The sequence below is a fragment of the Palaemon carinicauda genome, chromosome 14 (assembly GCF_036898095.1).
Source record: "Palaemon carinicauda isolate YSFRI2023 chromosome 14, ASM3689809v2, whole genome shotgun sequence".
Classification (NCBI taxonomy): domain Eukaryota; kingdom Metazoa; phylum Arthropoda; class Malacostraca; order Decapoda; family Palaemonidae; genus Palaemon; species Palaemon carinicauda.
In genome coordinates, this window is record NC_090738.1 from 44,340,306 (window position 1) to 44,354,602 (window position 14,297).

Sequence of the window (14,297 nt, forward strand, 5' to 3'; positions counted from 1 at the left end):
GTAAAGAAGGTTTCTTAATAGAGCACCATAAAGCTTCTGATTGTCCTCGCAAATGCTTCGTACGTCTTAAATAGTACTTAAGAGCTCTTACTGGGCATAGGACTCTCTCTTGTTCGTTTCCAACCAAACTGGACAGACTTGGAATCTCGAACGATTTGGGCCAAGGACGAGAAGGGAGTTCGTTTTTGGCTAAAAAACCAAGCTGTAAGGAACATGTAGCCGTTTCAGATGTAAATCCTATGTTCCTGCTGAAGGCGTGTATCTCACTGACTCTTTTAGTTGTTGCTAAGCAGACGAGGAAAAGAGTCTTCAAAGTGAGATCTTTAAAAGAGGCTGATTGAAGCGGTTCGAACCTTGCTGACATCAGGAACCTTAAAACCACGTCTAAGTTCCAACCTGGTGTGGTCAACCGACGCTCCTTCGAGGTCTCAAAAGACTTAAGGAGGTCCTGTAGATCTTTGTTGTTGGAAAGATCTAAGCCTCTGTGGCGGAAGACTGTTGCCAACATGCTTCTGTAACCTTTGATCGTAGGAGCTGAAAGGGATCTTACCTTCCTTAGGTGTAAAAGGAAGTCAGCTATCTGAGTTACAGAGGTACTGGTTGAGGATACTGAATTCGCCTTGCACCAGCTTCGGAAGACTTCCCATTTTGACTGGTAGACCTTGAGAGTGGATGTCCTCCTTGCTCTGGCAATCGCTCTGGCTGCCTCCTTCGAAAAGCCTCTAGCTCTTGAGAGTCTTTCGATAGTCTGAAGGCAGTCAGACGAAGAGCGTGTAGGCTTGGGTGTACCTTCTTTACATGCGGCTGACGCAGAAGGTCCACTCTTAGAGGAAGAGTCCTGGGAACGTCTACTAGCCATTGCAGTACCTCGGTGAACCATTCTCTCGCGGGCCAGAGGGGAGCAACCAACGTCAACCTTGTCCCTTCGTGAGAGGCGAACTTCTGCAGTACCTTGTTGACAATCTTGAACGGGGGGAACGCATAAAGGTCTAGATGGGACCAATCTAGAAGAAAGGCATCTATGTGAACTGCTGCTGGGTCCGGAATAGGTGAGCAATAATTTGGGAGCCTCTTGGTCATCGAGGTAGCGAACAGATCTATGGTGGGCTGACCCCACAAGGCCCATAGTCTGTTGCAAACATTCTTGTGAAGGGTCCATTCTGTTGGGATGATCTGACCCTTCCGGCTGAGGCGGTCTGCCATGACATTCATGTCGCCTTGAATGAACCTCGTTACTAGAGATATGTTTCGATCTCTTGACCAGGTGAGGAGGTCCCTTGCGATCTCGAACAACGTCCTCGAATGAGTCCCTCCTTGCTTGGAGATGTACGCCAAGGCTGTGGTGTTGTCGGAGTTCACCTCCACCACCTTGCCTAGAAGGAGGGACTTGAAGCTTCTCAAGGCCAGATGAACAGCCAGTAGCTCCTTGCAGTTGATGTGCAGTGCTCTTTGATCCGAATTCCACGTGCCCGAGCATTCCCGACCGTCCAGTGTCGCACCCCAGCCCGTGTCCGATGCGTCCGAGAAGAGAAGGTGGTCGGGGGTCTGAACAGCCAGTGGCAGACCTTCCCTGAGAAGAATGTTGTTCTTCCACCAAGTCAGTGCAGACTTCATCTTCTCGGAGATAGGAACTGAGACCGCTTCTAGCGTCATGTCCTTTCTCCAGTGAGCAGCTAGGTGATACTGAAGGGGTCGGAGGTGGAGTCTCCCTAACGCGATGAACTGGTCCAGAGATGAAAGCGTCCCTATCAGACTCATCCACTGTCTGACTGAACATCGGTTCTTCTTCAGCATGCTCTGGATGCATTCTTGGGCTTGACTGATTCTGGGGGCCGACGGAAAAGCCCGAAAAGCTTGACTCTGAATCTCCATACCTAGATATACTATAGTTCGGGATGAGACGAGTTGGGACTTTTCCATATTGACCAGGAGACCCAATTCCTTGGTCAGATCCAGAGTCCATTTTAGATTCTCCAGACAGCGACGACTTGACGCAGCTCTTAAAAGCCAGTCGTCCAAATAGAGGGAGGCTCTGATGTCTGCTAAATGCAGGAATTTGGCAATATTCCTCATCAGTTTGGTAAACACTAGAGGTGCCGTGCTTAGGCCAAAGCACAGGGCTTGGAACTGGTATACCACCTTCCCAAAAACGAACCTTAGAAAAGGTTGGGAATCTGGGTGGATGGGGACGTGAAAGTACGCGTCCTTTAGGTCTAACGAGACCATCCAGTCTTCCTTCCTGACCGATGCTAGAACCGACTTCGTCGTCTCCATGGTGAACGTCTGCTTGGTGACAAAGACATTTAGAGCACTGACGTCTAGCACCGGTCTCCACCCTCCTGTCTTCTTCGCCACTAAGAAGAGACTGTTGTAGAAGCCCGGGGATTGATGGTCCCGGACTATGACTACCGCTCCCTTTTGTAGCAAGAGAGACACCTCTTGCTGTAAAGCTAGCCTCTTGTCCTCCTCTCTGTACCTGGGAGAGAGGTCGATGGGAGTTGTTGCTAGAGGGGGCTTGCACAAAAATGGAATCCTGTACCCCTCTCTGAGTAACTTCACAGACTGTGCGTCTGCACCCCTGTTCTCCCAGGCCTGCCAGTAGTTCTTGAGCCTGGCTCCCACTGCTGTCTGAAGAAGGTGGCAGTCAGACTCTGCCTCTTGAGGACTTGGAACCCTTCTTCTTGTTGCCACGTTGACTATCGGCACGAGTACCTCCTCTGCTGGAGGCTCTGCCACGAAAGGGCGGAATGAACCTAGACGCTGGTGTGTCCATCCTAGGTCTAGGCACGGAAGGTAAAGCTGTGACTTTACGTGCGGATGACGCCACCAGGTCATGAGTGTCTTTCTGGATCAACGAGGCGGCAATCCCCTTGATCAACTCTTCAGGAAAGAGACACTTTGATAGCGGAGCAAACATCAGTTCTGACTTCTGACATGGGGTGACTCCCGCCGACAAGAAGGAGCAATGGTGATCCCGCTTCTTGAGAACTCCAGACACGAAAGAAGCCGCAAGCTCGCCAGACCCATCCCGTATGGCTTTGTCCATGCAGGACATGATGAGCATGGCAGAATCCTTATCCGAAGGGGAGGTCTTCCTGCTCAACGCTCCCAAACACCAGTCCAGGAAGTTAAAGATCTCGAACGCACGGAAAACTCCCTTCAAAAGATGGTCCATGTCCGAAGAAGTCCAGCAAATCTTGGAGCGTCTCATAGCCAGTCTGCGGGGAGAGTCTACCAGACTTGAGAAGTCGCCCTGGGCAGAGGCAGGAACTCCCAGGCCGAGAACCTCTCCCGTGGCATACCAGACGCTAGATCTGGAAGCAAGCTTGGCTGGGGGAAACATGAAGGATGTCTTCCCAAGCTGCTTCTTGGCCTGCAACCACTCTCCCAGTACCCTAAAAGCTCTCTTGGACGAGCGAGCGAGTACGAGCTTCGTAAAGGCAGGAGCTGCTGACTGCATGCCTAAAGCGAACTCAGAGGGAGGTGAGCGTGGAGCTGCAGACACAAACTGGTCCGGATACAACTCCTTAAACAGGGCAAGGACTTTCCTAAAGTCTAAGGAGGGAGGCGTAGTCTTGGGTTCATCTATGTCGGAGTGTTGGTCGTCCAAATGCGCAGCTTCGTCGTCATCAGAGATTCCTTCATCCGAATGCTGAGGAGGAAGCGGCAAAGGAGGAGATAAAAGCTGAACGGCTGAATCCGGCAGCACGGGTGCATGCGTAGCTGCACTGGATCCAACGTCATGCCGCTGTTGGTCAGTCTGAGAGCTGGCAACAACCAAAGCGGAGTGGTGGTGCGTGGTGGGGACCACCGTGGGTTGCGGAGACTGACGCACCGCGTCAAAACACGGCAGCTTGACTCCATCTTCCTGCTGATGTGGTAGCTCATGCACGTCAACGGAGGGTGCCGCACGTCGGCTAACGTCAACATGCGTCTGGCAGGGTCGACTGCGCATAGGTGGTGGAGCTCTCACAGCCGGAGTGTGGGAGCAGGCAGCCGCAGTGTCAGCTGGGCGCACAACCGAGGCAGGTTGTAGGCTAACGGGTGCAGCGTCAACCTTCTCAGCACGATACTCCTGCATGAAGGAAGCTAGCTGAGTCTGCATAGACTGCAGCAAAGACCACTTAGGGTCTACAGCGGCTGGTGCGGCAACAGACGGAGTGATTGCCTGCTGCGGAACCACTCTACCTCTCTTGGGAGGTGTGCAGTCTTCGGAGGACTGCGGCGAGTCCGAACTGACCCAGTGGCTACACCTGGGCCGTTGGACTCGCTCGGAAGGGACCTTGCGCTTGAGAGGTCGTGAGACCTTGGTCCAGCGTTTCTGTCGAGAAACCTCTTCCGCAGACGAGGAATGAATGGGCTCACTCGTCTGTTTGTGGGTGGGACGATCTCGGCAAGATACGTCCTCAACCACGGAGGGAACGTCTGTCCGCTGATCAAGGCCTGTCGAACCCTTTGGTCGTACGACATTGCTTCTCCCCTGGGCTTGGGAGCTTGCAAGAGGTCCCGGACTGGGAGGACGACAGGCACGAACAGACGCACCCTCATGCGTAACACTGACACTTTTCACTGCACTGACACTCACTTCACTTCCTACTGCACTTTTACCTTTCAACTCCCTGACGTCAGCCATGAGTTGATTGCGGTCATTCGCTAATGACTCAACTCTCTCACCAAGAGCCTGAATGGCACGCATCATATCCGCCATCGAAGGTTGATGAGAGCTAGTAGGAGGGTCGGGTGTAACCACTACAGGGGAAGGAATAGGTTGTGGGGCATGGGGAGAGGAAAAATCAATAGAGCGAGACGAACTCCTCCTGATCCTATCCTTCTCTAGCCTACGTGCATACTTAAGGAATTCTTGAAAATCGAATTCCGAAAGCCCAGCGCATTCCTCACATCGATCTTCCAATTGACAGGCTTTACCCCTACAATTGGAACAAACGGTGTGCGGATCGATAGAGGCCTTCGGAAGACGCCTAGAACAGTCCCTAGCGCTACACTTCCTGTACTTGGGGACTTGAGTAGGGTCAGACATCTTGAATTAGTCAAAGGGGGGAAATCCAAAATCTATCCAAGTCGTCAACAAATAATCCAAAATCTAATCAATGAAAGTGAGAAAGTATTGAGGATAACTTCTGCACAGCGAAAGCTAATAACTAGAGAGAATACTTCACCAAATAACGTGAAAATCAACTCCAGAAAACAACAGCGTATCAAGTAGGTCTTGCCGGTGGCACGACAGAGAGAAAATTGGTTCTGTGTTGACAAGAAGTACTTGAATACCTACTCGACAGATGGCGCTGTTGATGTACACCCCCACCTGTATAGCGATCGCTGGCGTATTCCGCCCGTAGGTTTTTTCTGTCGGGCAGCAGAGCTGCAGCTACATGATCAACGGGTAAGATTAATATTGAAAAATCAAATTCAATAATATATAATACAATCAAAGACTAAATCTTATCTAAGCCTTCAAAATAATAACAATAACATGAGAGTTTTAACAATGCAAACTTACCGTATTTCATCAGGTGTTTCACTTTTCATGTGTTTAAGGTTATAGTATGTTGCTCTGGACTCATTGCAGGGAATAAAATGAGCATCTCTATAATCATTTACAAATGTGCTGATGTCGCTGGGAACTGTGAGGTCAACACCATCAATCTTCACATCCTTTGTCGTGAGCCTGTACAAAAAAAAAATTTTAAAACCTTAAACTATAATTATTTTTATTCAAACTCGTCAATAAAAATATTCCAACAATAGAAAATTTGAATGTCTCCCAATTCAATTGAAATTGTTTTATGGATCCAGGATAGTTTGGTACAATATGAATCATGGATCATAGTTCATGTGAGTCAGTCTTGCTTATCTCATTTTTAAAAACATAAGAGTAGAAGAAATATTTTAAAAATAATCATTTCACTACAACCAATTACCTTACAGTAACCTATTCATATAGTTTACATTCCTTCAGACACACTCCAAAATTCAAAACAACTTTCACTTAGCCAGGTAAGTCATAGGGGTAAAAAACAAATTTCTTATAGAAATTAGTTCTCTCCAATATTTAACCTTTTGGGGAGAGCTGTGTGTTAGGAGAGCCAATTCAAGTAAATTAAATTAGTTTAAATGCAAAAACATTTTGTTTTGAAAAAAATTTATTTATTTTGATCAAAATACATTCTTTAACAATCGCCTGTGTAACTATTTAGGTATGAGGGCAGCTTACCATTCTGAAATATAATGCACAAAGACTTGGAGACCCTGTTCGGGAAATTAAAAGGACTCCAGAATACTGGCATCAACAAGGGGTCAAGGGCTGGACAGTACTTTTTTTTAGTATGATTGTAGTTTGCATTCCTTCTATTCTAACTAAAATAGGCCAATTATTTGTCAACCAACTTCCAAAACATGTAGTATATATATCCTAGTGTACTTTCAAAATAAAAGAGTTATAAGGAAGGGAAGAAATGTTACATATAGGAAAAAGACTGTTGTGTTTTGGTATTGCTTAACCTGAGGTCACTACTTGACCAATTGAGAAGTCATCTGTGATCTATGCAGGATGTCACAAGTAAAATTGCACCTATGTTAAGGAGTCATCAGCAAGAAGCAAATAAATTATTGAAGCAATACCAATATATTTCTTTTACATGCTACAAAAACTGATACCTCACAGACTCCATGGGCTGTTGAACTTAAGGTTGGAAGCCTCCTTAAGCTCTGAGGTACATGCAATAGCTCTCAACATGGTCTGTCTTATCCAGATGTAGAAGTGTTTTTTATAACTCGCATTACCCTCATATTGCAATAAACTCAACTACTCTCTTCTAATAGCTTTGGTCCTTCAAAGTAAATCCATTACCGCTCTCACTGGGCAAAGGAGTAAGTATTTTTCTTTCCTTTCTTGCATTAGTTAGGTAAAGAAATAAATTCTAATCAATTTTGCCACTTCCTTAAAGCTGAAGAATCTAAGAAATATGCATGAGATTCTCAACAGAGTAATAATATTTTCTGATTCTGTAAACCAAATATTGGTAAAGGCAATATTAATATACCAACATTCATGATATTAAAGTCTTCTTGCCTCACTATTTTAATTGTTAGTGCTGAAATATGTTATTTTCCTTAGTAAAATAAATTTTTGAATATACTTACCCGATGATCATATAGCTGTCAGCTCTGCTGCCCGACAGAAAAAACCTACGGGCGGAATACGCCAGCGATCGCTATACAGGTGGGGGTGTACATCAACAGCGCCATCTGTCAAGTAGGTACAGTACTCAAGTACTCGATGTCAACAAGAACCAATTTTCTCCTCTGTCCACTGGGTCTCTATTGGGGAGGAAGGGTGGGTCCTTTAATTTATGATCATCGGGTAAGTATATTCAAAAATTTATTTTACTAAGGAAAATAACATTTTTCAATATTAAACTTACCCGATGATCATAAAGCTGATTCACACCCAGGGGGGTGGGTAGAGACCAGCATTACATGTTGACATTATTATGAGCTAAGTATTCCGTATTTCATTTTAGCAGTTATTCAAAATAACAAGCATAAAATAAATAAGTACCTGGTAAGGAAGACGACTTGAACAATTACTCTGCCTTTTTAAGTACGTCTTCCTTACTGAGCCTCGCGATCCTCATAGGATGCTGAGCGACTCCTAGGAGCTGAAGTATGAAGGGTTGCAACCCATACTAAAGGTCCTCATCAAAACCTCTAATCTAGGCGCTTCTCAAGAAATGATTTTGACCACCCGCCAAATCAAGTAGGATGCGAAAGGCTTCTTAGCCTTCCGGACAACCCAAAAATATTTCAAGAGAAAGATTAAAAAGGTTCTGGAATTAGGGAATTGTAGTGGTGGAGCCCCCACCACTACTGCACTCGTTGCTACGAATGGTCCCAGAGTGTAGCAGTTCTCGTAAAGAGACTGGACATTCTTAAGATAAAAGACGCGAACACTGATTTGCTTTTCCAATAGGTTGCGTCGAATATACTTTGCAGAGATCTATTTTGTTTAAAGGCCACGGAAGTTGTGACAGCTCTAACTTCGTGTGTCCTTACCTTCAGCCAAGCTTGGTCTTCCTCATTCAGAAGGGAATGAGCTTCTCGTATTAACAGTCTGATAAAATAGGATAAAGAATTCTCTGACATAGGCAAAGATGGATTCTTAACTGAACACCATAAAGCTTCAGACGGGCCTCGTAAAGGTTTTTAAAAAAGAACTTAAGAGCTCTTACAGGACATAATAATCTTTCTAGTTCATTTCCAACCATACGATAAGCTTGGAATATCGAACGATATTGGTCAAGGCCGAGAAGGCAGCTCGTGTTTGGCTAGAAAACCAAGTTGTAGAACATGTAGCCGTTTCGGATGAGAATCCGATGTTCTTGCTGAAGGCATGAATCTCACTGACTCTTTTAGCTGTGGTTAAGCATATCAGGAAAAGAGTCTTAAAGGTGAGATCTTTCAGGGAGGCTGATTGAAGTGGTTCGAACCTGTCTGACATAAGGAATCTTAGAACCACGTCTAAATTCCAACCAGGTGTAACCAAACGACGCTCCTTCGTGGTCTCAAAAGACTTAAGGAGGTCCTGTAGATCTTTATTGTTGGAAAGATCTAAGCCTCTGTGACGGAAGACTGATGCCAACATGCTTCTGTAACCCTTGATAGTGGGAGCTGAAAGAGATCGTTCTTTCCTCAGATATAAGAGGAAGTCAGCTATTTGAGTTACAGAGGTACTGGTCGAGGATACGGATACTGACTTGCACCAGTTTCGGAAGATTTCCCACTTCGATTGGTAGACTCTAAGGGTGGATGTACTCCTTGCTCTAGCAATCGCTCTGGTTGCCTCCTTCGAAAAACCTCTAGTTCTCGAGAGTCTTTCGATATTCTGAAGGCAGTCAGACGAAGAGCGTGGAGGCCTTGGAGTACCTTCTTACGCGTGGCAGACGTAGCAGGTCCACCCTTAGGGGAAGTGTTCTGGGAACGTCTACTAGCCATCGAAGTACCTCGGTAAGTTATTCTCTCGCGGGCCAGAGGGAAGCAACTAGCGTCAACTTCGTCCCTTCGTGAGAGGCGAACTTCTGCAGTACCTTGTTGACAATCTAGAACGGAGGGAATGCATATAGATGTAGATGAGACCAATCTAGTAGAAAGGCATCTATATGAACTACTGCTGGGTCCGGGATAGGTGAGCAAAGTATTGGGAGCCTCTTGGTCATCGAGGTTGCGAAGAGATCTATGGTTGGCAGGCCCCAGGTGGCCCAAAGTCTCTTGCATACATCCTTGTGGAGGGTCCAATATGTTGGAATTATTTGTCCCTTCCTACTGAGACAATCTGCTATGACATTCAAGTTGCCTTGGATGAACCTCGTTACTAGTGAAAAGTCTAGACCTGTTGAACAGGAGAGGAGGTCACTTGCGAACTCGTACCATGTCAGAGAGTAGGTCCCTCCTTTCTTGGAGATGTACGTCAAAGCAGGGAGTTGACCGTGTTCACCTCCACCACTTTGCCTTGAAGGAGAGACCTGAAGCTTTACCAGGTCAGACGTACTGCCAGAAGCTTCTTGCAGTTGAAATGCATTGTCCTTTGACTCGAGTTCCATAATCCTGAGCATTCCCTACCGCCTAATGTCGCACCCCAGCCTACGTCTGATGCGTCCGAGAAGAGAACGTGGTTGGGAGTCTGAACAGTCAGGGGAAGACCCTTTCAAAGGTTGATAAAGTCCTTTCACCAAGTCAGACCAGACTTTATTTTCCGGAAACCGGGATCGAGACCGCTTCTAGCGTCTTGTCCTTTTCTAGTGAAAAGCTAGATGATACAGAAGAGGACGGAGGTGTAGTCTTCCAAGTGACACAAATTGAACGACGGATGACAGTGTCCTAACCAGACTCATCCACAGCCTGACAGGGCAGTGTTCCTTCTTCAACATCTTCTGGATGGATAGCAGGGCTGGGGGTTGATCGTCTTGTTCAGCTATGTCCTCATCAGAGGGTTCCTCATCCGAAACTGATGAGGAAACGGCAACGGAGTGGGCAACGTCTGACTCGCTGAATCCGGTCGCACTGGTGGATGCGTGACGGAGCCGGACACAAGATCATGGTACTGCTGCACAGTCTGTGAACTGTCAACCATGGGGACGCGAGGAAGTACAGCGTCAACCCGAAACTGTCTAGACTGTCTGGGTTGTGCAGTCAACCCCCTACCGGGTTGCTGAGGTTGCCGCACTGCGTCACAACAAGTCACCTCTGCTGGTTGTTGAACGTCTTCCTAGTGACACACTGAACGTCCACAACCACCTCCGAGAGTCGCTTAACGTCAACGTGCGACTGGCAACCCACACTGGGTCGCACCGGTGGAGGAACCATCTCAACTGGCGGACGTGAGTAGGATACCTCAGCGTCAACAGGGCGTACAACCAACCGGTAGGAAGGTTGTTGGCTAGAAGGTTCTTCTCCGTAAAAAATCCTCTATCAAGGACACAAGCTTGGACTGCATGTCTTGCAACAAAGCCCATTAGGGTCTATGGAAGCAGGTGTGGCAACAGACGGGGTAAGCGACTGAAGCGGAACCATTTACCATCCCTGGAAGCCTTGTTATGCTTTAATTAAAGTCCATAGGAGGCTAAGCAGCTTAAGGCTCCTCTCCAAATGACAGAGTCCTCAAAGGAATATCAGAAGGAGGGAGAACAGCACTTTCTCATCTACAGGAACCATGTCCGAGAAAAGCTAGGTTATCTCAGTGAGGGTCTCACTGGTGCATAAGCAGCAGACCAGAAGGCAACGTTATGTAACTGCTTGACAGTCTGTGAACTGTCAAAAACTGAACTGTCAACCACAACAGGTGCGTGAGGACATACAGCACTGGTGCGTTAGTAGCAGACCAGAAGGCAACGTCATGTAACTGCTTGACAGTCTGTGAGCTGGCAACAACCAAAGCTGTGTGGGGAAGCCTCAACTCCTAACTGACTAGTCTGCTGCGGGCGAGTGGCGGTAACCACAGTGGGTTGCGGAGGCTGACACACCGTGTCAAAACACGGCAGCTTGTGGTAGCTCACGCACGGCAACGGAGTGCTCCGTGTGTCTGTGGGAGTCAGCATGCGTCTGGCAGGGTCGACTGCGCATGGGTGGAGGAACTCTCACAACAAGAGTGTGGGAGCAGGCAGCCATGCTGGGCGCACAACCGTGGCAGGTTGTAGGCAAACGGGTGCATCGTCAACCTTCTCCGCAGTCGGAGTGTGGGAGCAGGCAACAACCAAAGCGGAGTGGTGGTGCGTGGTGGGGACTGCCGTGGGTTGCGGAAACTAACGCATCGCGTCAAAACACGGCAGCTTGACTCCACCTTCCCACTGCTGATGCGGTAGCTCACGCATGTTAACGGAGGGAGCCGCACGTCGGCTAACGTTAACATGCGTCTGGCAGGGTCGATTGCGCATCGGAGGTGGAGCTCTCCGCAGCCGGAGTGTGGGAGCAGGCAGCCTCAGCGTGAGCTGGGCGCACAACCGTGGCAGGTTGTAGGCTAACGAGAGCAGTGTAAACCTTCTCCGCACGAAACTCCTGCATAACCGCAGCTAACTGAGTCTGCATAGACTGCAGTAAAGACCACTTAGGGTCTACAAAAAACGGCAACAAACGGAGCTACTGTCCGTTGTGACTGAGGGTCTAAAACAGCTGGTGCGGCAACAGACGGAGTTACTGCCTGTTGCGGTACCACCTTGCCTCTCTTGGGAGGTGTGCAGTCGTCGGATGACTGCAGCGAGTCCGAACTGACCCAGTGGCTACACCTAGGCCGTTGGACTTGCGCGGAAGGGACCGACTTGCACTTAAAAGCTGCAAGATTTGGTCCATGGTTTCTACGAGAAACCTCTTCCGCAGACGAGGAATAAATGGGCTCTCTCGTCTTTGTGTGGGTGGGGCGATCTCACGTCGGCAACGTGTGTAGATACGCCCGAAACCACGGAGGGAAAAACGTCTGTTCGTCGATCAAGGCCTGTGGAACCCATAAGTCGTTCGACATTACTTCTCCCCTGGGCTTGGGAGCTTGTAAGAGGTCCCGGACTAGGTGAACAACTGGCACGAACAGACGAACCCTCGGACGCAACACTGTAACACTTTGCGCATATCACTTTATCACTTTTGATTTTCTGTTTGCACTTATTTCACTGAAATCGAAACTTTAACTGATTTCTACCTGAAACACGCAATCCTATCCTTCATTAAAAGGTAGTAATTGCGAAAACAGTTTTACAATGCAACAGAAAAACATAAATAAAGATAAAGAATTCAATGGCTGGAAAAGAGACTAAACACTAGATCAAATAAACTACGTTTACAATCTCTCACCGCATAAAGCCTGGGAACAAGAATAAAACTCTAGAAACGTTTTACCTTCTTCCCCTACAGCGACTAGGGAGAAGAGTAAAAAACGAATTCAGTGGCTGGAAAAGAGACTAAACACTAGATCAAATAAACTACGTTTACAATCTCTCACCGCATAAAGCCTGGGAACAAGAATAAAACTCTAGAAACGTTTTACCTTCTTCCCCTACAGCGACTAGGGAGAAGAGTAAAAAACGAGAACAACGTTACCCGCTTGAACGAAACGTTTATTCTCCTCTCTCTCCCTCCGTCTCTATCTCTCTCTCTCTTCTCTCTTGACTTAGCACCTGAGAGAAGAGCCCAATTATATATCGTTAAAACATGTTATTTGCTAAAAGGAAAAAACTGAAAGGTTTCCCAAATAAAAAGTACCTTTATTTAGAATTTAAACCATTTAAGCTAAGAAAGAATGAACGAAACGCTAGAATCGGTTTACTCTTACTGCAACGTGAAACCGTGATACACTCTCTCTCTATCGTAACGATAGAGCGCATGTTGAACGTTCTGAACGTCAACAACTGCGGAGACTTAAAAACTAAACGTTAGTTCATCTTTGAAAACAGTACGAGACTATCAAAGAAATTCTTTCATAAAACATTAAAATTAAAAAAGTATTAAATTCTTAAAAGGTTAAATACGATATGACGGGCTCAATGTTAATTAACTTCGGTTCCAAGTAAGGACCGCCTACTATTAGGAAAGGTCGCATATAAACAAACATAAAAATTAATTTTTTATAAGTTTATAATAAATGGAAAGTTAATCGAAGAGGCCTATAAAGGCGGAGAGATATAAAATAAATAGATCTATAACTTGTTAAGCAAAATTACCAAAAACCTAAACACACTTCCGTCTAAGGGAAGGGTCGGCCATTTAAAAGTGAAAGAGAGTCCATACTCTCTTCGTCACCATAATTAAATCTAGCCAAAACGAGTTCAAGTTTTGAAATGAAGATAAAACCCCTGCATAGCGAAAGCTCAAAACTGGAATAGTGTACTTCACCAAATCGTTGTGAAAACAAATCCAGTTAGGGACGGCGTATTTAGTAGGTCTTGCCATTGGCACGACAGAGAGAAAATTGGTTCTTGTTGACATCGAGTACTTGAGTACCTACTTGACAGATGGCGCTGTTGATGTACACCCCCACCTGTATAGCGATCGCTGGCGTATTCCGCCCGTAGGTTTTTTCTGTCGGGCAGCAGAGCTGACAGCTATATGATCATCGGGTAAGTTTAATATTGAAAAAAATCAATTCTGATTGATGACTGACTAACTGGTGTTATATCTCTCATCAATGAAATATAGCGTCTACCCCTCCTATATTGGAGAAGTCTGTTATATTTTTTTCTGGGATACAGAAATATGTCTCAGATTCTGTGAGTCCCGAATTCTGGTTTGTTTTGCTTAGCTAGCACACTGGGTTGCAGAGTCTTGCAATTGGGTTTTAACAGAATTATCTTTAAGTTGTGCTGATCACTCTTACCAGAAGAGTTTTACATCTCTTGAATGTTTACTGTACTCGCATTATAAGATCTATCTCGAACTCCCAACAAATTGTACAGGTATTTGCAAATTTTGAATTCTAGAGTTGCCAGCTATATTCTTAGGTTTTACTATTGCACCTGAAAATATCTCTCTCAAGGTCTCAGGATCTGATAGTATACTGAAGGAAAAAACATGGCATTGGCAGCTAAAGATGATATTTTGCTATCTAGTCTTTTACTGCTGAAAAGTTTGACCTGATATCCATAACTGGACTATTTTGCTGTGAAACAAAGTTCATGCAACTTATGATGTATTCCTACAATCACAATGTTAAAAGAAAACCACTAGGTGACAATGACCTCTTTCAATAATGAAAGGATTAAATTTGCATCACATGGCATGGTGCTGGGGCCAGGGAGGTC

At 46.2% G+C, this 14,297-nt stretch overlaps 1 protein-coding gene across 3 annotated transcripts in view; it reads right to left on the reverse strand.

The window, feature by feature from the left end:
* The window catches only part of LOC137653561 (ribitol-5-phosphate transferase FKTN-like), a 151,331-nt gene that overhangs the window by 41,322 nt on the left and 95,712 nt on the right, over window positions 1–14,297 (reverse strand). For all 3 annotated transcript variants that reach the window (XM_068387066.1, XM_068387064.1, XM_068387065.1), the window contains exon 5: window positions 5,519–5,686. In XM_068387066.1, coding sequence (XP_068243167.1) covers window positions 5,519–5,686 — 168 coding nt within the window. The remainder of the gene's footprint in view (window positions 1–5,518; window positions 5,687–14,297) is intronic.